Raw genomic sequence first — 23225 nt, 5'->3', positions numbered from 1 at the left:
CAAAGAAAACAGTGTGAGCTGTCTTGTTCCAGTGTATCATTAGCACAATGTATCATTAGATACAATGGCACGTTGTATCCTCTTTCCAGGGATACTAGGACCCAGCAGAAGGTGTCGCTCGAGCAGCAGTCAGGCAGTGACTTCAGCCAGGACTTGCCCTCACTCTTTGGATTTATATATACCACATTGCTCGGCTTTGCTTTGAACTCAGGCAGGGAACTGGGTAATTCCCTCCTCAAGATGAAGCTAGGGTAGAAATAAGAAAAAATGTGAACAAAATTAATCCAGGACAGTGATAACCTGAGGACTGGGGTGGGAGGATTTATTCATTTTCTTGACAATAGCCACAGAGAAGGAAAATGGTCTCCTGCCTCTCCTCAGGGACCTGAATTGAATTCTCAGAGCTGCCAATCAGATCAAGAATTTAACAGCTTTCATTCTGTGGGGAGGTTCTCTGGAGCCAGCAGGTCAGCATCTGGACGCTGCCCGAAGCCTACACAAGCAAAGCAGCCAGAATCAGGAATGTGCCTGGCTTGCCATGCAGTGGGAGATTCTAGAAATGTACAAAGAAACAGTTTCTCACAAAGCTGGAGAACCAGAGAATCCTGAATTATTTCACAGAAACAGCAGGGCACAAGCTTCAGACCAGAAATCACAGGCATTTTGACACACAGTGTTGCTGTAAACCCCACTTTGAGAAATCCAGACCCTGACTCGCTCCTGATGACTGACAACTAACTGGTTCACTGGTTCCCATTTGGAACAGCAGTTTTGGGGGAGCTGTGCCAGCGCGTACAAAGAAAGAGACCCAATGCTTTATGAGGTTAGCTCTTCTTCTAAAAAACTTTGTAAATAATTAAGTGGCACCTTATGTGACTTTTAGACCACAGCTTGCAAAATTAACTGCAATCAAGTGAATGTGAACTGTTCAGACTGCAGGGAGGATGATAAGCTCTTAGGGCCAGTTACTGCAAAGCTGTATTCCAGTTCAGTTGCCACTGACATTAGTGATAATTCCACAAACCAAGTGCAAGGTGCTGCACCTGAGTTGGGGCAATCCCAAGCACAGATACAGGCTGTGTAGAGAATGGCTTGAGAGCAGCCCTGAGGAGGTAGATTTGGGAATGTTGGTTGATGAAAGATGCAACATGAGCTGGCAATGTGTGCTTGTAGTCCAGAAGGCCAACCGTATCCAAGGCTGCATCAAGAGATTCATGACTAGCAGCAAATGGAAGGTGGTGCCCCTTTAAACTGGATGAAGGTAGATTTGGAGTAGATATCAAGAAGAAATTCTTCACTGTGAGGGTGCCCAGAGCAGGTTGACCAGAGAGGTTGTGGATGCCCTCCTCTCTGGAAGCACTCAAGGCCAGGTTGGATGGGACTGTGAACAACCTGGGCTGGAGGGAGGCATCCCTGCCTATAGCAGGGGGTTGGAAATGGATGATCCCAAAGGTCCCCTTCAGCACAAAATATTCCATGATTCTGTGGGTCCCTACCAACACAAATCATTATATGATTCTATGATACATATTTCTATATGTTTAGCTTATATAGGTTAACTGCAGCGAGTCCATCACATACAGTGTTTTTTTCTAAACATCCCTGATGTATACAGTTGCTATATTTATTACTACAAAGTTTGCACAGCTGCTTCTACAGAAACAAACAGGACCACATGGGCATTTCTGATGCTAGCAGTTCAATCTTAACCTCTCTGTGGTTTTATTTCTTCTGCTTTTGATAAATGCTCAGCAAGAAAAATCATGGTGGAAAGAATACCAGCCCCTGATTTGTTCTTTCCTGGGACATTTACTGTACTGACATTTTTTCTGCTGCTTAAAGCATGGCACAACCTGTGTAAGATGCCATATTCTAAAATCCTGGAAAGACTGGGAACCATCATTTACTGCTAGGGAATTTCCTCAGAAATGGGTGAGCCAAAGACAGGATCTTCCACTACAAACACTAGAACTAGTCTCAAACCACAAAATTCCAAAAGAAAATTAGCTATTGAGATCTGCCAAACCCAGCACACAGTGAATTACACAAAGGTATCACTGGCATTGCCTCATCTTTCCAGTGCACCATTACTCATCCAGAATACAAGAGGACTTCATATTCCATTTGATAAGCAAGAATTTTTAGTTACTCCCAAAGAGAAACATTGCAGTAGTACTAGTAAAGACACTGACATTATGCTTTGTATATTGCATGTTTACCTATGTTAAGTCCAAATTATTTTGATATTATCTGTGAGAGGGTGGATATCACCCATTAGAAACTGATCACCTTTCTTTTTAAGGAGAGTGTTTCTATACAGAAAAGAACAGTTGATGGGAAGAAGTACCAAGACTTCATTAAGAGCACCAAGCAACAGGTTATGCAAATAAGTGACAGAAAGGAAGGCTTTATTTTAGTGCAACCTGCAAATGAGAACTCCATATTACTCTTATTCAGTCATTTATGGTCCTGTTTCCACTTCAGTTTCCATAGTAACCTGTTGTCCTAAATCTGCAGTACTTATAGCCTTTTAGTGTCATGGGCTCTTTTTTACAGCCCTAATTATACCATCATCCACAAGGGGAAATGGCTAGGATGCTTTTCCCACCACAGAAACATTCAGGAAGTGCTACTCTGTAGACAGAGGGAATATAAAACCCAACCATAAACCTTCAGACATCATCCTTTTTGGACAATTCCCATATGTCACAGATGTATGTTTTATTGTTTGGGTTCTGAAGTGGGCCACAGCAAAAGTAAGTGTGGAATCTGCAGAGAGGAAAATAAGCTTAAGGTTTAGGTCAGCCTTTTCCTTCCATTTTTTCTAATCTGTAGTAAAGAATACGTAAATATGACTGAAAAAAAAAATAGTTGTAAACTGACTACTTGATTTTACATGGATTTAAATATACATAAGCTTGAACAGGGCTGTCAAGCCATATGGCCCAGAAACACCTCTCACTGCCAAAGGAATAAAGCTCGTGAGCCTGTTCGTTCATTTTCACTCAGCCCTCAGGTCCGTATAAATTTTCTTCTCAGCATACAAGGGGTTAAGGTTCCCACCTATGCATTCCAGATAGACTCAATAAGACTTTTTTGGTGTGCTAATACAAAACACACAGAGACCTTTGTCTTCCTACATGCTGGTAAAACGCCTGTTATGCTACGCAGATTATTACTGTTATTATTATTTCTGGCATGGTCACTCCTAGCTATGGTGCTTCAAAGCGAGGATATTAAAAACATAAAGGCAGGCAGTCCTTTGGAAACAAGGAATTGGAATAGCAACATCAAGAACTTTTATAGTACCCCTTACTGAAACATCTGGGGGAAGTATCATCTAAAGGTTAGTGAAGATAGCTAAAAGGCCAAGACACCTACATTCTGTTTCTAGGTCTATCTTAAGTACCTTAAAGTACTACTTCAAGTACCTTAAAATTACAAAAAAACAGCATCTACCATACTTTGATTTTTTACAATAGGTAAAGAAGTTTTCTAAGATTTACTGAAACTTCCTTTTATAAGCAACAGTAAAGGACTTGTCTACACACAGAGACCCCTCTACTACCACTCCAGTGGTCCAATGTTATTTCAGGGTATAGCCAGTCATCATAGCCCAGAACCAAAGCCCAACTCCTGCAGCTGCTACCTATTCCCTCCATCTCTTCCATTTCTCTTACAGAGAGTAAGTTGCAGTGGAAAAAAAAGAGCACCTCCACAAAAGAAGGTGAACTCCAGCATTTTTTCTTCTCTTTAATTAATAATTAAAGAGGGAAGCACAGCTCAACGCAGCAATTACAATTCCAAAAGTGGGAACTAACTTAGTGGAAAAGGTTGAGTAGCAACTCAGACATGACCCCAATCCAGAATAAACCCAGAAGGGGTCATCAACTCTTTTAAATTCCTTACTATATGCAATATAAAATCACTTACTGATGATGCAAAACATGACAGTACTTGCACAGGCTATTCAAGGAAAATTCATTACCTTGGTGTGCTACATACATATTGCTGCAACAGAGCAGTGCATGTGAGCACATTTACACCAACTGTGCAGTTAATTTCAGCAATGGGGATATGGCAGAAAAGGGAAGGAAATGCAGAATTGTTGTATATCATCTTTTTTAAGGTATGTTATTAGGCGACCTATGCAGCAAGTGTCCCTCGGAGATGGGTCATGATAAATTCATGAGGCATGTGATTTTGACCACACAGTGCTTTTGTCGTGTCTTGTTTCCAGCTCTGTCTTTTGCCAGCTCTAGAGAGTTTTCTACCTTACACAATAAATGGATGATTCAGATAACAAGAACTACTCCGTGACAGATGGCTCTTCTGACACACCGTGCTCTGGAAGGGAATGGATGCCATAAGAATTCACAAGTCTGGGAGATGGTAGCACAAGCAGGCTAACTGAAGGAGTTAAATCTCACCTGCTCACCACATATGTACAGAAGTACTAACAGCGACCAGTCCTCAATCAGCTGGCCTTAGACAAAGATGCTATCTACTGTACATGTGCAACTAGACTGAATCATTTGTACTCTTGGGGGAGAGTAATCAAACCAGATGTATCACAGAATGATCTATGTCTCAATTTGCCCACTTGTAAAATTTTATAGCTGGGAGACACACAGAGAGGATAGGACTTGCATCAGCCAAGGACTGTGTGCTAAGCTTGAACTTTCTTGCTGGGAATGATATAACCATCACATGCAAGGTGTGTGGAGCAACTTGAAACAGTGGAGGGAAACAGTCACTTGACAGCCCTGCTACTCCCCAGTGTGCTGATGTGGTACTGGTACAGGCTGCAGGTGACTTCTAGCAGCAGGATCCATCTCACAGTGGGGATGGGGCTCCAGTGTCACCTGAGCTGATGTTAGCCACGGACCCAGCCTCCTTCTGCCCAGGTGCAGAGAAAGAGAATAGCTTCCCTTCCCCCAGGGTTTTGCCTGAAAGGGACTGGTGCTTTTAATTAATAGTGCTTTTAAGCACTATGTATCAATCCCCCAGCAGCCACACACAGGCACGCCTTCCCCAGCCTTCTTCCTTAAGAGTCTCAGGTGGGATTCACTCACTTGCATTTGCTGCTGCTTAATTCAGTCAGGCTGGTAAATAATTCAGCAGTCACTCAGCCAACAGACTGGGGTTTCTGACAGTGGAGAAATGACAGAAGCACCTTCACTAAATACACACACACACATATGTACTTTTATTATTGATATTATTATTTGACCCTTTTTTTTGATGCCTCTTTTCTACCAGAGTGACCACCGAGACAGTTGAGAAGCTGAAGAAAAGAACAATTTCTCCAGTAAAAGGTCACTTAATGAACAGAGCCCAGTACACAAATTGGCAGAACAATACAGCATATGAAATAAAACTCTGTACATGACAAAAGCCTTGCAACAAAGTATAGGGGCTTTTATTGCATTCTCTAGATTAAATATATTCAGAAGTCTCTTTTAAAACACACAAAAGGAAAAAATACATTCTTTATGTACATATGAAATACCACATAGCAGGGACCACGTACAGTGCAAAGTATGAACATAGCTACACATGATATCACCACTGTGGACAATTATCAAGGATTTTTTTGAACAATTCAACATTACTGCTTCCAAAGAGAAATGCATGCCCTTCACTTCCATGTTATATTCTGGGATCATGCAGGGAAGTTTCTTTTCTTTTTTTTAAAAGGTATTATAGAAATCCTTGCATCACATGAAAAATTATCGAACTCTACAACTTTACTGCCTTCACACATTCATGATTAGAGTACAATTTATTTTTCTATTTTTTAATCATGATTGCAGCCCAACTCCAAAAATCCAGAGGAAAAAAAATAAATAGAACCTGGTAAGGAGAAAGTAATCAAATAGACTTATTGTTGCAGTGTCCAGGAAACAGGTACCCACATGCACACATGCATACACAAAAGGTGGAAGATAGCAAGGTGTGACTGAACATCTCTTATTTATTACAAGTTTGGAGCAAGGGCATTGGGTTGCTTGTGTCACTTCAGCAGTGAATCTTTAGAGTCACTCAGTATGGGATGTCATTCTGGTAGTACTGAATCATATCATAGGTCCTACTCCTAGAGAAGAAAAGCAAAGCCAGAGGTAAATGATAGTTACAGAAAAACCAAAGCACTGCAACCACTGTCACAAAAAAAAAAAAACACAACAGAAAAACATCAAGAATCCACAGAAATAAAATGTGGGTGAAGCTCAAACACTATGTTTTTGCTACACTCAGTTTTGTCAGAGTTCACCTTTCCTTTAACTGTAGAGAGAAGACATCTATAAATGCCAAACCTGTTGCTGAGGAAACAATTCTGGATGATCTTGATAATGAAAGTTGCAGCCTCCCGTTCAGTCATGTTGGGGCTGAATCTGTGTCTATACAGGAAAAACAACACCACCACAAACAAACAAAAACAGGAGTACAAATTAGTGAGGTTTCATTTGAGCATGACACAAATGTGTTTCTGTGAAAGCTCAGCAGAGAAAGCTCTGCCCACATTGAACTCACTTGCTGCAAGTATGTAGAACCTTCAAGACAACCTTGTACGTAATAGTAGTATTTTAAAAGCACTTGTCTTTATTCTCACAGTGGAGACTGAGGCTGCAAACTTTTGACCAGCTGAGTGGTAACAGCAGACCTCTCTTTCAAGACAGCTGTTGCTTGTAAAATACCTCAGTACCTAGCAATGACTGTGAGTTCCAGCCCATTACACTTCATGAATTTGTGCTTATTATTTGTGATTGCAGAGCTATTCTGGAGGCATTAGCCTGAAGGGCTGTTTAAAATATATGTTTGTATAAACTTTTCACATTACAACACAGTCCTTGTTCAGTACTGCATTATCTGTCAAACAAATGTTAAGTTGCTGCTCCTCCAGTTCCAGCATCACTTCAGATACAACACATTAGTTCTCATTAAAGCAGATCTTCCCTTCATGGTCTTGCTTTCACAGCGCTAAGAACTTTAAGACAGAACATGTACTCACACAGTCACTTAACAGGTTGAACCTAATCATATGAAAAGGCCTCTCAAAATCCTGCTTTCTGAGATATCTCTAAAAAAATCTTAACGTTTTTATAACACTAAGAAATGTAAGATATGAGTAGCATGACAACAACACTCGCTGCAGAAATTGTGACAAACATGCTACAAGGAGCAAGCATTATGAACTTTTTCCAATTCATATGCATGCTGACTTACTTTAACAGCTTGATTGTCTGCCCTCGGAAACATGGCAGCCCTGTATCCAGCATTAATGTAACCAGTGAGACTACAGCATCCATGTAAGGCCTAGAACAAAAAAAGAGGACAAAAAGGTGACAACAGCTTCAGTCAGTAAAGCAGGCACTAAAGCTGGACTACACTTTTTTCTGTAATTAAAACATAATCTTCTCACATCTGTTGGCAGAGCTACATCATTGCTTGTGATCTCTTTAATTAAATTTCATTCCTTTATGTTGGACTATCACAGATTCAGAATGCTGCAAGATGAGGAGCCCTCAAGGAAGATTATATAAAGCAAACCTTTGGGAAATAATACTACTTTGGCAATGGAAAGGTTGATCGGTGCATCAAAAGAGTGCAGAGGGCTGAAACCAGTGATACTACAGTAACAGATTATCTTCTAATTCCTAATTACTCTACTACATAATTATCTGCTACATCAGCCCAGCTTCCCTTCTTCCTCCTCTCTTCCCTCTCAGAGGAAGCTCCCACTAATCTATTACCACTCTGCCACCGAGGTGACATTTCTGGCTTGACACAAAACTTTCCCTAGATTGCATCACTTCACAGAAGCAAATAGTGTTCAACTCCAAGACAGCCCCTGCTGGGGCTACTTACTGAGGAAACTAATTCTGTAAGATAACATCAAAAATATTTCACACGCATGATGATAGAACAATCCCTTATCTGGGCTCTGTCATATTGTCCTCCTAGCCACACACATCATTCACTTCACATCCATTTAGTACTCATTCTCCCTGTTAAAGCAAAACCTGTGATGCCAAGTGGGAGCCCACGCCAGAGCAGCCACAAGAACTTGTGGCCCACAAGCACTCATGCTGGACCCTCAGCTCCTCGTCATCTTCCTCCTCCTTGCCCTCTTGTCTGCTTGTTGTAAAGCATAGTAAAGTTACATATCTCTAACATTACTGGCTGGTAATCACAGCTGAAAAGCACAGCCACAAAACCTCTAATATTTTATGGGGGAAACAGTAGCACTTGTTCCACATAATTAACTCTAGCTCAAATGGTGATTAAAATGATTGTCCCATTTGGCAAAGCAAGGTTATGATTCTCCTGAAGCTTCTTGTTGAAAAGTTTTAATTAACAGCATGCTAGATTGAAGAAAGGAGATTATCACAATTATAAATTGAATATAATACACATTCTTCTCAAATGTCCTAAGATCAGGAAAAAAACACAAAGTTAGGCTGCAAAATTTAAGTGTTACGTAGTTTCATGCATCAGTTGGACAGACTCAGACCCTCTACAGAGCAATGTTTATTATTATTTAATGTTCCATCTGGATTTTGTTGTGCAAGCACTTCCACTTTTGAGCAGTGAATAATGCTTTACCTGACTGCCAGATAGCCTCTGACACACATCTCCATGAACCATTTGAATGGAGTTGCTTCCATTTTTCCTCCCATTATCATCACCATCTCATCAGTCAGCTTAATGTCGGGCTCCCAGCCCAGATTACCACCAGGTGAGCTCTCAAACATGAATCCAAAATCTGCACACAAAAGATAAGCAGCTTCAAACATTCTGTTGGTTAGTTGTGCACTGTCAAAACTGAGAGAAGAGAGAAGAGGTGCATTTCACATCATCATAACTATTTTTCTACTAGTATTTCAATGCCAAATGGAAAAAAGCTTTGATAAAGTGTAGAAACACCAACAAAAGAATTGTTTAACATTAAACAATACTCAAGGATGATGACATCAGATAAAGTTAGGCTTAAACATCTGCACAGTTCTAGAAAAGCAAAGCTAATGCAGAAGTTACAGCGTTATGCAATTATATGAATTTACTCATGAAATTTAGTTCACACCTATGCAGCAAAAAAAAGGAACCCAAATATGTATTTATACATCCATACATATTTATATACACTTGTATATGTATGTATTCATAGGTATGTATAAATATACACGTATAATCTACACGTTTTCCCTCCTGAAGCTGGTAAAACCTTGTAAAACTGAAGTTATGCAGAATCAACTAAGACAAATATACATACAATACTAAAATGGCAGGAAAAATGTCCCACGTATATTTAAAAGTTGAAATCTGATTAATCTCGAATTGAAATTCTATTAGCAGTATTTTACAGCAGAAAGAAAAGTTGACTATGACTGACCAATGTGAATGATGTGTCCCTTTTTGTCCAGCATGATGTTGCCATTATGCCTGTCTTTAATTTGGAGCAGAAAAAGGAGAAGACTATATGCAGCCATACTGCGGATGAAATTATAGCGAGCCTGTACAAGCAAGAAGTCAAAGCAAATAAGAACTCAATAACTCACTCATCCCAGAAGCAGATACAGTTAACATTTTTTTTTCCTCTATTCATGATTAGTTTGTATTTATGTTCAATAATATTCTCCACATATCTACAGCTGCAGTAATTTCCTCTAGCTAGCTTACTCATAGCTAAAATTATCTACATCAGAAGCCAGGTACAGCATTACAGTAGTAATTCATTAATTATTTGTCATTATTTCTTACAGCTAGAACATTACTCAGCTGAAATTGTACTATGTCTGCTAACTGATATTTTACCTTCTGGAATGCAAGAGTAGACTCATCTCCATATTGCCTTGTAAAATAATCATACATCCCAAAGTCTGTCTGCCTGCCCAGCTGGTCACGAGACGTACAGTCAGGAATGCATTCAATAACACCACACTGAAAGGGGAGAGAAACAGGTCTGTACAGCACACTCCCAACTCACTCTATGTGGCTCTTGGCAGTCACAGAGGTCTCCCAAGAGATATGGGAAAGCCTGCACATCACCAAATACAGAAGTTCTAGTATGCTCATTAAAAAACCCTGTATCTAATGTTTGAGAATTTCCATTCAACATAAGACACAATCAATTTGTGACTTTCCAGAGACTTGCACAACACTGTCCCCCCCAAAAAAAAAATCAAGCAACAAACATGAATAACTACAGGAAGCAAGATTTCAGAGCCAAAAGCTTTGGAAAAGAAGGAGGAAGGAGAGGAAAAACTGTGTCAGTAGCACTCCAAGTATTTGGCATAAGTAAGGTGCACAATATTTCTCTGCAGAAATATTAACTTACATGTGCAGAAAGTTTTTGGGTTTTTTTTGTTTTTTGTTTTTTTTTAAATTAGGAACTACTTTCTACAGCTGCAGAGTTAACTGCTCACTTACCCCAGGAGCTGTGGCCACCACTCTGTAAGGAAACACAAAGAGATCCAAGCCTACCAGCTGAAATATGTTCTTGAAGAGATCAATGATTTGTAAAGCTAACATGTCCTGTTATGTAAGAAAAAAAATTCACAAGCATTACAGGGGTTACGGACCACAAGTCACATGACAAAAATTCTCTGAAGAAATCTGAAGTGAACATAAGTTTCCCCAGAAGGCTGTGCATACACTGTGGCTCTGGGGAAAACCATGTAAAGAAAAGAGTGGGTAGCAAACAAAACCAAAGGTTTAAATGTTGACAACCTTTGACTAAGAGGGATACTATTAACTTCAGAGATAATAGCTAGCATTCTCCTTTAATCAAAAACAACCAAGCTTTGGTATACAAGATAGTACAGTGTGTCACCTTGGAAATTACTCTGACATTACCAATTGTTCAATTGAAAAATAAGCTCTAAAAATGATTTTAACATTATGGAATTACATGAACTGTCTTGTAAGAATGACATTTGTATCCAAGTCAAATTTTCCAGAAGAGTATAACACAGTTCTCTCCCGTAATCCATACCTAGCAGGGATTCTCAAAATTCCAAAGAAAAGATATTTCCAAGCTAAAATTACTTCCTTCTTTTATATTGTCACCTGCAAATTTGTTTTATATAACTGCAAAGCGTAGTAGCTTTGTACCTGTCTGCAGTCATCACCCACTTTAAAGATAGCTGCTTGCCAACAGATTTTCTTACTGTCCACTCCTTCTTCTGCACTTTCATCTATGGAATCAGAACGACATCGCAGACCTGCACGAAGAGTAAAAAGCAAAACCCAAATGCACACTTCAGGTAGTATTTTCATACCTTGACAAACCCCCTACGCTCAAAACCACAATTCACACTGAAGTACCACTATAAAAATTTCTGCTTTGCAAAATGAATTCCATAAGGCAGTCTCCTTTCTTCATGAGAATTGGAACATATATATAAAAAATCATCGTCATTATTTACCTGATAAATGCTCAAATTACATTAAGCTAGTCACTTAGATTATCATGCAAAAGACCATGGAAAGACAATTTATATGTTAGTCTCAAGTAACTGTTCACATTTTTTCAGGATACTTCTGTGGCATGCTTCCAGAGACTTGAAAAGAGAAGAAAGCAGAAAAAAATACAACTTAAGTTTTCAAAAATTTTCTTCTCTTTTCATTTTATGTATTTTCATTTTTGAGCTGAACCATTGCAAATTAAGTTCTGTATGGAAGTATTTCTTTACTGCAGCAGCCCTGGTCACTAAAAGCAGGCAATTTTAAAGAAAGTGCTGACTCTTACTTAATAGCATCAATGATTAAAACCCATTTACTAACCTTCTTTTTCGAGCTCACTAACTCCACATCGTTTTACTTTAAATTTGGCCAGGTAAGGTGCTTTTGCTGCACTACATTGTAATAAATAAAAAGATGAGTGCAAGTTAGCCAAACGAGGATTTATAGAGAAACTAAATATCATGAATTAAATTAATGGAAGAATACAAGAGCACACTACCTCTGCATAGGGGTTCCTGATTTGTAATCAATGTCCAGAACAATAGCTTCAGGATTGCTGGGCAAGTAGCAGCCTGCAAAATGGAGCAGAGAACAAAGAAAAGATCTATTGGCCAGCATGACAATGATACTTGGAGAACGTTTGTTCTTAGTGTCTACAACTTCAGTACATTCTTTTGAATTAAATGAATGTTAGAGATAAACTGGAAGATATAGTCTGTGTGTCATGAAGCATGTACTACCCTTCCCACTGGTCAATGATTGCCAGAAATTAATAGAATACAGTTTTGAACTAATACTGCAGAATCTTTACCATAGAAATGTAAAGATAGGACTTCTCTTACAACAGTTTCTAGTATGGCGTAGCAGCATATTCCAGAGCACCTTTAGCAAAGGAAAGAAGGCAGAACTGAAACCTAACAGACAGAGGTCAAAGTGCATTTGAAAATGAAGATTCAGATGGGGAAAATACATCTAAAATACATCTACGTGTGTGTGTGTGTATCTGTGTATACATAAATAAATAAAAGGACCTTGAGATAGTCATGTTTCAAGGGCACGTCTGAAGCAAGAAAAAGGATAATGGAAGCAACTGGATATGTTTTACTCTTGAGATAAATTCTTTAGATGTTTAACCTCTTTCAATAAAAGGTGGTTCAAAACAAAACAGTCTACTTTCCCTCATCAGACATACTTTGCTGTTTTTACCTGTGTTATCTAATTTGACAGTAAGCACTTTGGGAAAAGCTTTGGTGCACTGTAGAGAAATAAACAGCTGGTGCAAATATTCAAATTGCTCCATGAGAAACAGTCCAACTGTAAGAAGAACAGCCACCTTGTCACCAGCACCAGAACTGTGAGCTGCCACTTGCCAGGCATTTAGCATTTGCTTACAGAAAATTTTGCACTGACACTGAATGCAAAAAGACCACTACAATGACGAAATTGCTTCTTACCAGGCTGCACCTTCACCTCAGACAGAGCACTCAAACAAGCTTTTTTTCTTTCATCTCCTTTAGGAAATGGCCTAGAAAGATTAATAATATTTTAAATAACTGTATTCCATATACTACTGTGTGTACTACCATGGTGTTCTGTTTCAAATTTATACAATGACAAAGATGTCTTAATACACTGCTGTCTTACTGAAGTCTTTGCAGATATAACACTGATTGGATGTATAAAAGTAGCTGTCAAAACCAAACAGCATAAGAGCAGTGAATTAAATAAGAAGACACTTCCTTGCAGATAAATTTGCACATAAAGTATGCTTTTGTCAACAGTGCTATAGTTATGCAAATATAATTCTGCTTTGTGGAACTTAAACCAGAATAAGAATACTGCTTTGGAGGTGGTATAAGCTAACTGAAAAAGGACAACCCAGCAAAATACCTATGCAATTACACGCCTAATTTGTTCACATACTTAGCATGACTGCAGGTGTCAACTGGATAATTGGTAACATGGTTAACAATTAGTACATGCAATTACCCAATTTGCACAGGCACTTGTGTTAACTATCTATTGAAGTCAGTCATGCAAATGCACACATTTGGTGTAGCACCATGTAACTGGAAGTTATTACTTATGCTCTAATTTTAAGCAGTACAATAGATTACTGAAGGAGCAAGATAGATAACGCTTATAGTAATGAAACCATCATAGGTTGTACATTTACACATTTATGCCATCTACAAAGCAAACAGCATCTCCTCTGTGTTCTCTTTACATGGGAAATACATAAAAATGTGTCTTTTTTAAAGTACCTGAGTTGAAAAATGCAATGCTAGCAAATACAGTTACTAACAGTTGCTTAATTATGATTTCATGCTACTAAAAAGTGTTTTGATTTCATCCTAAATATCAAGATATTCATACCCTAGAGCCTTCTTTTAACTCATCCTACTGGGTGAAAATATTTTGACGTGCACACTGAAGACACATAGTATTTTATAAGTGTCCTTTAACCCTATGCCTTTACACTCATGGTTTGCAAAGCTTCATTTTAAAGGAGGTATGTTCTAAGAAATATATATGACTTTCAAATATTTTCACACATGACAATGTTCTGAAAATATGCAATAAAATCACACATGCAGATTTTAGAGCTTGTGTGCTGGGCTGCTGCCACCCAATGGCAAGATTGATAAAAGTTAAATAGAGTATCTTGAAGTGAGAATCCCCACGAGCAAGACTTTCACTCTTAAAGATCAAAAATCTGCTTACTCTGAAAGTGGATCTTTCTCTGTAACCACAATTTAGGTACAAAGGGAAAACACGTATGAGAAAAGAACAATTATTTGTATTTCACCACATAATTACATCTCCTTGTGAAAAGTGTCATGCAGCTTTAGCAGAAGGTAAGTTATTTACTGGTACTTCCGGTGTTTTTGTTGATTGTTTTTTTTTTTTTTCATGTTTTATTTTTATTTATTTAGAAGTCCATGCAAAATGTGGATAAGATGTTACAATATGAAGGAGAAAAAAAAAAAAAAAAAAGACAGACAACCTGCCATACCTAAATGTAGGAGTACTGCTTTTTCTGAACCAAACTTTCCAGATTAACAATTTAGGTGACAACTAGATGGATCGAATTTCAACATATATAGGACCAGTTCCAATTACATATGGGAGCACTCTTCTATGGTACTTCATTTCACTATTACTAACCACAATGTATTTATAAAATCAAATTAAATCTGAAATTTACAATCATCTGCTTCCAGAGTAAGAATTAACAGCTGGTTAAGGCAGAACTGCTAGTTCCAAGCATGGAGATTAGGCCAGGTAGAAATTCTCTCTAAGAGTCAAAGTAAAGTGAGACCTTTCATCCTACTATGACCGTTAAGTTACACTTACAGAAGGAAAAATCAATTTCTTATCAAATGAGTAATTAATTCTTTTTTCCTAAAGACACTATTTCAATAAGACTAAAGGCAGCTTAGCCTGTTAACTATGACACTAGTAATTTCCAGAACTGCACCACCAAAAAAGCATAATTTCTGTAGTGTAATACTTACTTGATAATGGCTGACACATTAGTGATTTTATTAAAGAAATCAAATTCCCTCTGGTAGAATTCCTTGGCTGGGCCAGACAACGAGCCAGTTATCTCCTCTACTAGCTGCTCCAGAAGTTCCCCAATGTCAGCTGCACATGAAAAAGAAAACATCTGTGTTAGAAGCTTATTTCAGAAAGCTAAGCGATACATGTGATGGGTACAAAAACAGTAGTGATGCAAACATTGCTGCACCTCTTTTGTCAGGTAGCCCTATCTCCACAAACTAAAGAAGTTTCCAGCTAAAAAGGATTCCCTCCTGCCAGGAGAAAGCAAGGAGATTTAGCCTGAACTGAGGAAAGAAAGGAGCTAAACTATACTATATTTCAAAGAACTCACGATCTTTTTGGTGTCCTTCTTCATCCAGGTAGATATTAGTTTTCATGTTCCAGATGAATTGGTGAGCCAAGAGCTGGGATTTAGCAGCTGCCCACAAGATATATTCTCTAACGTAACCCATCTGCAATCATAGTCAGTCCAAAAAGAAAAGATCATTACAACTCAAGCAGACTCAATGTTACTCCTACTAAGTGATTCTTAAAAGTAAAAAATATTTAACAGATGGAAAGGCTTCCAATGCAATCTCACTCGTTGCTAAAAGGCCTTTGAAAAATAACAGCATACTCTAAAAAGTAAGGAATTGACCTAACCTGTTTTAGCTTTGTTACTGACATATTTCATCACTAACTTTGCACATCTGTAGCATTTTCTCTATGTTCTACACAGTTTTCAAATCTCCTTAAAAATTTGGGAGCTCACAGTATGTGTGCAAACCAGAGGAAAGGCAGTGGAGACACTGGTATTGTCCGGCATCACTAAATGCTCCTGTAATATCAGAAATGCATATGCTGTTTTATAGACTGCACATTTGGTGTAAAGAACTAAGTGCTTGCACAGTTCCACGGAAATTTTCTAGGGAATAAGAACAAACTTAGAAAAGAAGTTGAAGTATACAAACGAATTCTACTCATCCCAGGGACAGCATAAAAGAGGTGCATCCAAAGCAAGCCAGCCTCTAGTGGCATTCATCTTTTATGTATTAGACATACCATAATAACAAGCAGCACTATTTTAAGCCTAAATTTTGCCTGTCTGGCAGTTTTAAGTCTAAAAGCTGTTTTCAAAGTTTGCTTAGTTCATGTGCAGATGTTTCATATCCTCACCTTGTCATACCGCAGTGCCTGCACAATCTGTGGAATGTAGAATAAAATGGCATCCTGAAAAAGATGCGAGAGTTTTTATTGTTATCGTTTTAGTACTCAAGAGGAGAAGACAGGTCATGTGCACAATGAAAAGTTTCTTTCAGTTACGTGATAGAATAAAATCGCAAATACCACCCCCTCTTTATTTTAAACTGTATATACGCCCTCTCCTTAAATACAAGCATTTTTCTGCCTTGTCCAACTTCAAGATATTAACAGTAATCTATTTCATAGTCCACATACAAATCTGACTAGTATTAAAAGTTCTCTGCTGAAAGGTGAATTTGGTACTACTTGAGGGTAATGATGAAGAATTCAAGTTGGTGAGATTTATGACAAAACAATTGCCAAGTACACAAGCCAGTATTTTGTTGGACAATCAACTTTAAGTCTTCATTTCAAACTATTCACGTCCTCCAACAAGGTGTGCCCATTTTGCATAAGAGTCTTTCCACAGTAATAAAACGAAGCCTGGGGCCACGATGACTATGGTGGCAACTGTACCAAAACTTGTCTTACCGGAGGAAAAGACCGCAGGACTTTAACTCCATACTGAGCTGTTAGAGGATGAGGTGGATACATGCTTGAAAAATAGGAAAGGCCAGTTGGTGGATCCGTTGGTGCCCAGCACAGAACATGACTGAGCTCAGGTGCATCAGCATCAATTGTATGCCAGGTAACCAGGTACTGAAAAAACAGGTCAGACTGCATTAGAAACTTACAGCACCCAGTAATACCTAGGAAATGCACATCAGATGGTAATGCTATAATCTAGCTTACTTAAGCAGGGCAAAAAAAAAAAAAAAAAAAAAAAAAAGCTATATTTTATTTTACAAAACCACAGCTATTTTATCTTCTTTGGAAATCTAACTATTGGAATCATTCCATCTCCTAGATCACTACATGAAGTTAAGGAGTCAAATTACTAAAAGCATAGTAGAGGATTATGAGGAAAAATAAGAAAAGATGAGTAAAAAAAAAAGGTGCAGTTTTCTTGTCTGTTTTAGAGGTGATGCACATAATGCTTTACTGCAGATGAGCAAAACAAGCTTATTCCATTTTAAGAGGCTTGGCATCTCAAGAGAACAGGTTGAGCTTAAAATAACTTCAGTAGCAGTGCTCACCATGACTTGGTCCTGTGGTATTTCTATGCATTATGCAAAAAGAACAGAAATAGCAGGTGTACTGCAATGAGCTCTGAGATATTCTGTGTATAGTGAGAGCACACCTGGGAGCAAGCACTAACTTGCCACCTACTTTTATTCCTGTGATTTTTGCCTCAGCATCTTATTTCCACAGCTGTTTTGTCATTCTCTCCTACAGAAATATGCTTAACATTAGAACATACACTGTGCTAAGGCTGTATTTTCCAGTATAGCTGAACTAAATAGCTATTTTGGGTCCCTGTATGTAAATATTCGCTAGTACCTTTATTGCTTCAGGAACATCACTAACAGCTCCTGGGTCCAACCGAACCAGACGAGTTACTTCTGTTCCAATAGCTTCAGTGTTCTTAAATCTACATACAACCAGGAATACAGTAACCTTATAAAAACTTTGATAGCCTTTTCTATTTACATCAAGATGAAAACAGCAAAGGACAGGAAAGTAAATGCTTAACAAACAAATAGCCCAACCGTCAAACAATGCACACCAAGGGAACAATACACAGTCAAAAAGAGGATTCAGGTTCAGGAACAACTGGTCCTCATCCACTGCTTTTGTACTAATGGCCCATTATTGAATTATGGGCTGAAATATAATGTCTGGGATTTTACAGAAACCTTCATACAAACGAACACAGTTTCACAAAAACTATCACTGTTGTAAGGAGGAGAGAATTTCCTTTCCCTTTCAAAGCCAACTATGCTAAATCTCCTAGCATACTTTTAAAAGTACAAGCCAATATACAGCTAGAACAATTCATTCAAAGATAATTTTAGAGCTGTTTAAATTCTATGCCTGCTAATGATTTAAACACTATTAAAAAATGAACATAATTTCTGCTGAACAAAACACCATTCATGTCTTCATGTTAGCATCAAATGGATGGAAGACATGGAAATCAGACTCTATCTACTAGATAATGAGCCAAGTTAATACATTTTTAAGTAATCCACTTCTGTTTATGTGAAAGGTCTCAGTCACCTACTGAAGTATGCAAGGAGGCTGTAAGCAGGAGCAAGTACCATCAATACTTCTTGCGTCTGTACTCATTCAACTTCTAAGAAAGGCAGCAGGAATTACATCAGCTTTTTCTTTTGAAATTTCTCACCTGGTAGGCAGCTGTACAGCAAGGTGAGGAGAAATGCTCCAAGCTAGATTCACATTATCCTTCCATTGCTTCTCACTAAGACTGATATACTTCGATCTCCAGTTTGCAACACTACTCTCCCCAGTCTGATCCAACTCTAATTCAGGGGAGGAGAGTGGATTGTACCATGTGATTAAGCGTTCTATCTCAGTAGCCTGAGGGAAACAAGGAGGAAAAAAAAAACAAAAACACATTCTCAGGAAGTAAAAATACTCTCACTTCACTCTCTCATGGCACTTGGTCAATACATCATGCAGAAACAACTGTCTTTGAAACTCATACTGTTTCAATACAAACTCACCAGCAATGAGAGCAATAATGTCCTTCGCTTCATGTAGTACTTGTGTAGCTGCGTACCTCTGTTAGTCTTCTTAGACATTCCTCAAATAAAGGTTAAAAAGGTTTTCAGTGTTTTTTTTTATTTGGTATGCTAAAGTCTGTTTTTAAACTGTCCATACCTGGCAACTTCTGCATTTAAGAACTGAATCACCATAGGACAATTGTAAATTTACAAATTACATTTGAATGATCTCAGAAAGTCAGCAATGCAGCTAATCATTGTGCTTGCTACAAGCGGCACAGTTTGGGTTTGTTGTTGCTGCTGTTGTTTTTCACCCCTCCACAATCTGGCACTGATAATCAAATACCCTGCCAGGAGAACATGAGCCTAATGTTGAATTGACTGTATGCAACATCAACAAACAAAATATACTGCAAAGTTGGGTATAATTGGCTGGTTACAATTGAGAAGATACCTGATTTTTTAGATATGGTTGACATGCCACTGGACAGAGGGTACGTATTTATCCATCCTTGCGTAGCCTGCTGCCGAGACCCAACATTGATATCCAGGTTGCTCCTGGTGTCTTGATTATCTAATAACAGAACACAGATCTGATAGAAAAAAAATGTAATCAAATTTAAAAAAAATGGGCTTTTGAAACTTCAGATGAAGGATCTCACCAGGTGGCACAAGTTGGCTTGCTGTGAGATACTTTTTGTCTGAGAACATTGCTGTCCAAAACTTGATCAATATGCTGATATCCTCACGAAGCCTCTTTTCCCCCTGCGTAGGGAACTTTGATGGCCAGCTCAAGAAAATCATGCAAATAATGTTAAATGTATTAAAAATAAAAAAGCAAACAAAAGCAAAAAAAAAAAATTCAAGATCATTTTTTTCCCTCCTTTTGACCACAGTCTAAAAGAGATGAGACCAAACGTTATACTGTATTTTATTCTTATTTCTTCATCCTGTCTGCCTGAAGCTTTCCATTATAATTGAAAATGAAGGTAGTAGCCTGTCAGCACTTCGGATTCATTTGAAATTTACTGTTATGATTTAATATTAGGATATTGTCAGACACTCCCATTACTACATTATTTTCTGCTGCATTCGCATCAAACCTGGGAATCAAATTCAGTGTGGTTGTACTCTCAAAATGATTTTTGAAAACAGTATTTCAGCCACATGTTCTGTAATAGCAATTCTTTACATCTTACACCTAGATGCAGTATTGAGCACTGAACGAACTCCAAAAAAAAAAAAAAAGGAAAAAAGAACTGCAACATTCCTGAAGATCATGCATTATAGACCACGTATTAAAAATAACTAAATAAATAATTCAAAATTCTATCTAAAAGTCATCAAGACAGTTTATGAACTACAAAGAATTACAAACCAAAGAAAAGTCTTTGTTTGAATAGACAATAAAAAGAAAAAGGAAAGGAAGTTAAATCGCTAGAGAAAGACAGCTTGTGCTTTAAACTGTTGTAGAAGGTTTAGGAAATGTTACATACACACTTTTAATAAGTAGTAGCAAATAAGATAGTACCTGAAATAATCAAAGGCAGTTGAATAAATCTTCTCTCTCAACACATTTCGAATAGTTGCATTTGGAACCACATCAGCATGCAGCAAAGATAGGCCCAGTGTCAGCAACCTAATACGTTTAAGAGAATGGAAACCCTGATGTTCCCAAAACACTGACTAATGTGACACCATACAAACCATACTTAGCAACACTAAGCAACAATTCCATTCAACTTGTTGAAAAGTGCCTGTTTCAGATCTCTTAGAACATTCTTTTATCAGCCTATTCCTAAAGCTGTGATGACCGAACCACAGAAAGCTGAAGCCTTCAAGTCACAGAAGAGAAACTAACTGATAGAGCAGAATTATTGCTAGCCAATACACAGAATTGACTCATGATCTGAATGATTCACTGTATAAAATTATTAAGTTTACTGAAGCACCAGAACTGACTTTCAAAGTAAAGTTAGATACTTGTACTTTGAAAACACGGCTTCAAATCTGCATAATTCCAGGCTTTTAAAAGAATTTCCATCACTTGAAGCCAAGGACAAAATAAACACTTGACATTTAGTTATTTTGTCCCACATTTCATAACCATGCTACTGCCACCAAGGAAAAGAAACACTGCTCACTTGAAACGGGGTCCAATTGCTGCCACATGCCGATTTAAACTGCCCTTTGCCCCTCCAATGTTCAAGGAAAGAGATCGCTGGAGCAGGCTGGAGAAGATCTCTATTTGGTCAGAACTGCAGTACTTGGCTATTTCAAATCTCTGCACCAGAAACTTAGAAAGAAACAGACAAGCTATGCATCCTTTAATTTTATTTTCAATCTCAGAATCAAACAAACTATTTGATTCTCTTCTGTTTCAGACACTTTCATAATAATCACACTCCTATAAAAAAAACAGCATGTATCTGAGCTTTGAGACAGAGGGACTACCATCATGACTCCACTATCTTTCCAAATCACGAGAACAAACGCTACAGAATGGCTTAATCACAGCACCATTCCATCATCATCATAGGGGGGACATTCCAAAAACACACACCTCTATCCAGATGTAATGTGGGGTGACTTCTGGTGGACAAGGCTTTGGTTGGCTTTCCTCTGAGGCTGCTAATGGATCTGCTTCTTTCTGCTCAGCAGAAAACAGGCCAACTTTCTGCTCCACTGTCATTTGCCAGGCTCCTGCCATTTCCCGCATGAACTACAAAAGCAAGATTTCCTGTTTCAAGAGCATCTTCTTGATTGGAAAGCACAATGTTTTTCCACAGGGTGCACAATGGGGGCAGAAAAAAAAAAGACTCCTTCAGAAGTTCTGAGAAGTTCTGTCAATAACAGAAATACCAAGGGCAACAGCAGACAAGTGCTGTATTTTGTTGAGGATGCTGAACTATCAGTATCACATGGTGCTGTCCTTCCTCTGCTAAAAGTAACTACATCCTGCTACAGGATTATCACTTTCACAAGTCTATTTTTTATGCAAGGGAATAACGCCAAATACCAGAGACATTAAATGACAAGCAGAGGTATTACTGACTGCTTTAAAATATCTCTCTATAAACTGCAGTAGTTCAGGATCTAATTAATGAGAAGCACAGGTACCTCAAGGAGCAAAGTAAGTTGTACAGCTGAGATCCTAACAGCCTTCCTTTGCTTTATCATCCCTACTGCTAAGAAGGATCCATTTCCTACAGTCCACATAGTTGATGGTGTTCAGACTTCCAACAATACATAAAGAAAAACTTCCTGACAGGTTAATGTGATGAACAATGCATTTACTATTCTTATTTTACATGGGTTTACAACAGCTGTGAATCCCTCCATATATTCTTCTTTCCCTTCCCTCTTGCAGGGACAGAGAAAGAGTACTTAAATAGCTTCCTACCGGCACTTCTATTCCATCCTTGGCAGCAAGCAGCCACTCCCAGCAAGCAATTGCTGTTTCCATACCATGTTCGTTGAACATTTGCAAAGGTCCCCAGCACAGATGATGAAGCAGCTGGGGATCACAATCTGAAAGCAAACATCCAAACAGATTTCTACAGCAGAATAAATAAACACATAATTAGCATAAAAACGGCTAATAAACAGGTTCTGGTTTAAGAACATTTTCCCAAATGCAAACCTTACTGAAATAACTTCAAACACAGTTTTGCCTCAAGTTGATGCACACAGAGTTAGTAGGCAGATAGCTTTTGTGTTTACTACACATGGCATTCATATCCAGAATGCAGAATTCCATTTGGTTTTCATTACCTTTGCTGCTTATTAATAGTGCAGTCAACTTAAACATGGCCTGTGTGTAGAATTCAGTCTGGCCTGATTCAAGAGCACTGTTCAACTCTTTGACCATCAGTTTATTCAGGTCAGATGTTCGTCCTGTAGCATTTGAGAACTGAATCATTCCAGAAACCTGAAAAATATAATGAGGCTTTAAATGAAGAATAATATTTCCAGGAGATTTGGTACTGGTCATGTCTTGAGTAAGGAAATCAGTACAAACAGATATCTTTTATTTGTATTTTGCGAGTGCACCTAAGCTTTGCCTGTAATTTATGAACTTCAAACAAGATCAACAGCAAAAGAGCTGCTTAACAACCTAGGAAAATTATACTCTTCTGTCTGTAAGGAATTTAACTTTAGAATCCACACTAGAAAGAACATAAAGTCACAGAATAATTAAGGTTGGAAACAACAGTGTCCCAACACCAGACCTGGTGAACAATCCACACTTTGTGTAAGTGTACTTACCTCCCCTGCATAGCGGTTGCGCAAATTAAGAGAAGCCATGAAGTTGGAATAGTCCTTCTTCACACAAGTAGGTCTTTCAGTTAGCTGGGTTGCCTATGACCAAAGCATATACAGCTA

General features: G+C 38.3%; 1 protein-coding gene across 19 annotated transcripts in view; it reads right to left on the bottom strand.

Annotated features, from left to right (window-relative positions):
• Positions 1–5400: 5400 nt before the first annotated feature.
• The window catches only part of PI4KA (phosphatidylinositol 4-kinase alpha), a 51379-nt gene continuing 33554 nt past the window's right edge, over positions 5401–23225 (bottom strand). For 3 of the 19 annotated variants that reach the window (XM_015877547.3, XM_085555417.1, XM_085555421.1), the window contains 26 exons: positions 23109–23201; positions 22614–22770; positions 22243–22370; positions 21403–21561; positions 20984–21135; positions 20371–20478; positions 19502–19629; positions 19294–19413; positions 18840–18919; positions 18500–18693; positions 17653–17743; positions 16744–16911; positions 16186–16239; positions 15362–15482; positions 14985–15114; positions 12921–12991; positions 11966–12038; positions 11788–11858; positions 11116–11225; positions 10432–10536; positions 9817–9942; positions 9395–9515; positions 8608–8767; positions 7228–7317; positions 6318–6401; positions 5401–6097 (listed from right to left, as the gene is read on the bottom strand). In XM_015877547.3, the coding sequence (XP_015733033.2) occupies positions 6046–6097; positions 6318–6401; positions 7228–7317; positions 8608–8767; positions 9395–9515; positions 9817–9942; positions 10432–10536; positions 11116–11225; positions 11788–11858; positions 11966–12038; positions 12921–12991; positions 14985–15114; positions 15362–15482; positions 16186–16239; positions 16744–16911; positions 17653–17743; positions 18500–18693; positions 18840–18919; positions 19294–19413; positions 19502–19629; positions 20371–20478; positions 20984–21135; positions 21403–21561; positions 22243–22370; positions 22614–22770; positions 23109–23201 (2946 nt within the window). In that variant the 3' untranslated portion in view covers positions 5401–6045. Of the gene's footprint in view, positions 6098–6317; positions 6402–7227; positions 7318–8607; positions 8768–9394; positions 9516–9816; positions 9943–10431; positions 10537–11115; positions 11226–11787; positions 11859–11965; positions 12039–12919; positions 12992–14984; positions 15115–15361; positions 15483–16185; positions 16240–16743; positions 16912–17481; positions 17542–17652; positions 17744–18499; positions 18694–18839; positions 18920–19293; positions 19433–19501; positions 19630–20370; positions 20479–20983; positions 21136–21402; positions 21598–22242; positions 22397–22613; positions 22771–23108; positions 23202–23225 lie in introns of those variants that run through there. The other 16 variants (XR_014949009.1, XR_014949010.1, XR_014949011.1 and 13 more) reach the window with 16 other exon arrangements.

Source organism: Coturnix japonica, chromosome 9, assembly GCF_054131305.1.
Source record: "Coturnix japonica strain WE chromosome 9, WE-NBRP24, whole genome shotgun sequence".
Taxonomy (NCBI): domain Eukaryota; kingdom Metazoa; phylum Chordata; class Aves; order Galliformes; family Phasianidae; genus Coturnix; species Coturnix japonica.
Note: the sequence above shows the minus strand (reverse complement) of the source record. Positions and strands in the feature narration are given on the sequence as shown.